Source organism: Aphelocoma coerulescens, chromosome 1A (genome assembly GCF_041296385.1).
Source record: "Aphelocoma coerulescens isolate FSJ_1873_10779 chromosome 1A, UR_Acoe_1.0, whole genome shotgun sequence".
NCBI classification, from domain to species: Eukaryota; Metazoa; Chordata; class Aves; order Passeriformes; family Corvidae; genus Aphelocoma; species Aphelocoma coerulescens.
This window is the reverse complement of record NC_091014.1, coordinates 8,992,525-8,994,843: the sequence shown is the minus strand read 5'-3', so window position 1 is coordinate 8,994,843 and position 2,319 is coordinate 8,992,525. Positions and strand designations below refer to the sequence as shown.

The 2,319-nt window shown below is 54.8% G+C and overlaps 1 protein-coding gene across 1 annotated transcript; it reads right to left on the bottom strand.

Annotated features, from left to right (window-relative positions):
- Positions 1-247: 247 nt before the first annotated feature.
- Positions 248-1,747, bottom strand: LOC138104811 (inositol 1,4,5-trisphosphate receptor-interacting protein-like 1). Its single transcript, XM_069004001.1, has one exon. It carries the CDS (start codon positions 1,745-1,747, stop codon positions 248-250), a length of 1,500 nt encoding a protein of 499 aa, XP_068860102.1.
- Between the last annotated feature and the right edge of the window lie 572 nt (positions 1,748-2,319).

The following is a 2,319-nucleotide window of genomic DNA, read 5'->3' as shown; positions in this document are numbered from 1 at the left end:
AGCCAGTTTCTGCCTTACAGACTTTGGGCAATATTGCAACAGCACCGTCATGACTGGAAGGCGAAGGGCAAGGCAACGCAGAGATGTGTGTCTGCACGGTGAATCCATGTGCCACAGCATCTTCCATCCATGGGAGCAGGAAAGCAGCTTCAGGATTGCCAGTGAAAAAAGCAAGAATGATGCCGTGCTCACGTGGCTGCCTTCGGGTGTGAGCCCCCCCAGCACAGCTCTGTGCAGGGAATTCCTCTCAGTGGCTGGAGAGCAGCGTCCAGAGGCGGAATCGCAGCTGACCGTAAGCTTGCATCGCCTCCGCGTGGGCGGCCGGATCTCGGGCCAGGTGCTCAAAGAGGTTGAGCGGCTCGACCGTTCGCATTGCCGGCGGCAAGCTGATCTCCGCAGGAAGCCTCTTGTTGCCCAGGACAAAGTGCTCCAGGCGTTTCAACTGCAGGCAGCGGCGCAGGTATGCCATGATGTCCCACAGCCGCCGCTCAAATTCCCTCCTGCGCCACTTGGACAGCGGTACGGTGGTCAGCACGTGCATGACCACAGTCTTCCAGGTCGAGCTGGAAAAACCTGTGCCCCTCAGGATGTAGGTGAAGAGCTGCAGGCATTTCAGGTGCAAGCTCTCACACGGCACCTGCCTGGCCACGTGCTGGAAGAATTTTGCCTCTGCCACAGCGTACGTCTCAGGCCACGCTGTGCTTGCGATGGACTCGGCCTTGGCGGGCCGGCTGCTCACAGAGCTGCTGGAGCCGCCTTTCTGGGCCTCTGTGGGCTGGCTGACCACAAAGATGTCGGAGTCCCCGTGGCGCACCCCAAACAGCATCTCCACCATCAGGCTCTCCTTGCCTTTGCTCAGCCGGAATTGGCAGGACCGGCTGCAGGGCTGAAACACCAAGTGCCACGAGTACGACTGAGGCAAATGCAGCCACGAGCATCTCACCAGCTTGTAGAACCAGTGGGAGGTTTTCTCCACGTCCAGGTAGGAGCCGGTGCAGAGTGTCTCTAGGAGGCTGGGCTTCTGCTTCCACCGCAGCTCCTTCTGCGAGTGGTGCAGGAAGCACAACAGCTTCTCGCCCAGCTGCTCCCTCTCGCACGTGCACACCAGCTCCACACGGACGCAGAAGGTCCTTGCTGCCATCTGCCCGGCACTGTTCAGCTCCAGGTGGAAGGCGTGTCCCGGCGGGGGATTCAGTGGGACCAGCATGCGGTACACCACATCCTGCTCACGGGGACTCCAACCCTCAAAGGCACTGCCCACCCCGATGGCTTCTTGAGGCACCGGGTAGAAACTATTGCTCACGCTGTCAGTAAAGACACGCGTGAAGCTCTCCATCAGCTCCGCTGCCACTGAGCGACCTCTCTCTACGTCCTCGACAGGACACTGTATGCGATCCACTAAAAGGATCCCTCGCTTATTCCCAACGTCCCGGGTGTCTTCTTCCTCTTCAGTTCCACCACGGCTGCCTTTGTCCTTGCCATCACCGCGGCCTTCTTTTTCACTGGCAGCCACATTTCCACCTTCTTCTTCTTTTCCATCTTCATTCTTCTTGCCTTTCACATTCGCATCCCTGTTTTCCTGATCCTTCCCCTTCCGATCACTGGTTCTGTGTTCACTGGAATGCCGGTCTTCCTTCACCTTCACATTGTTGCTGTCTCCTTCACTTGCTTTATCAGCACCTTCTTCAGTTGAAGCAACGTTGCCGTGCTCCTCTCCATTTCCATCTTCATTCTTTTCTCCCTTCATATCGGCAGCACTGCCTTTCTCATCTTTGTCTCCATCATTGCCTTCTTCGTTTCCAACGTCATTCTTTTCTTCCTCAGTTGCAGCAAAACCACAATGGTCTACTGCATTCCCACCATCACTGCTGTCTTCCTGTCCTGTCCAATCACTGCTTCTTTGCTCACCGGCATCACTGCTTTCCTCCACCTTCAGATCCGCATTTTCTCCCTTTCCATCTCCCTCGTATTGACCTTCTTTTACATCATCATTGTTGCCTGCCTTCGTATTTGCATCAATGGTTTTTTCTTCATTTCCATCTCCTCCTTCTTTCTTTTCAGCATCATGGTCTTGTTCCACCTGCACATCCTTGTTTTCTCCTTCATTTGCTTCAGCATGGCCTTCTTTATCTCGAGCAACATTGCCAGGTTCTTCTTCCTTTCCTTCAGCAGTGTTGCCTCCTGGCACATTCCCACCACTCCGTCCTTCATCTTTCTTTAAGTCACAGGCATCTTCATTCTTCACATTTTGGTCTTCCTTCACCTTCACATCTTCATTTCCTTCACTGGCATCATCTTCCTCTCCTTCATTTGCAGCCA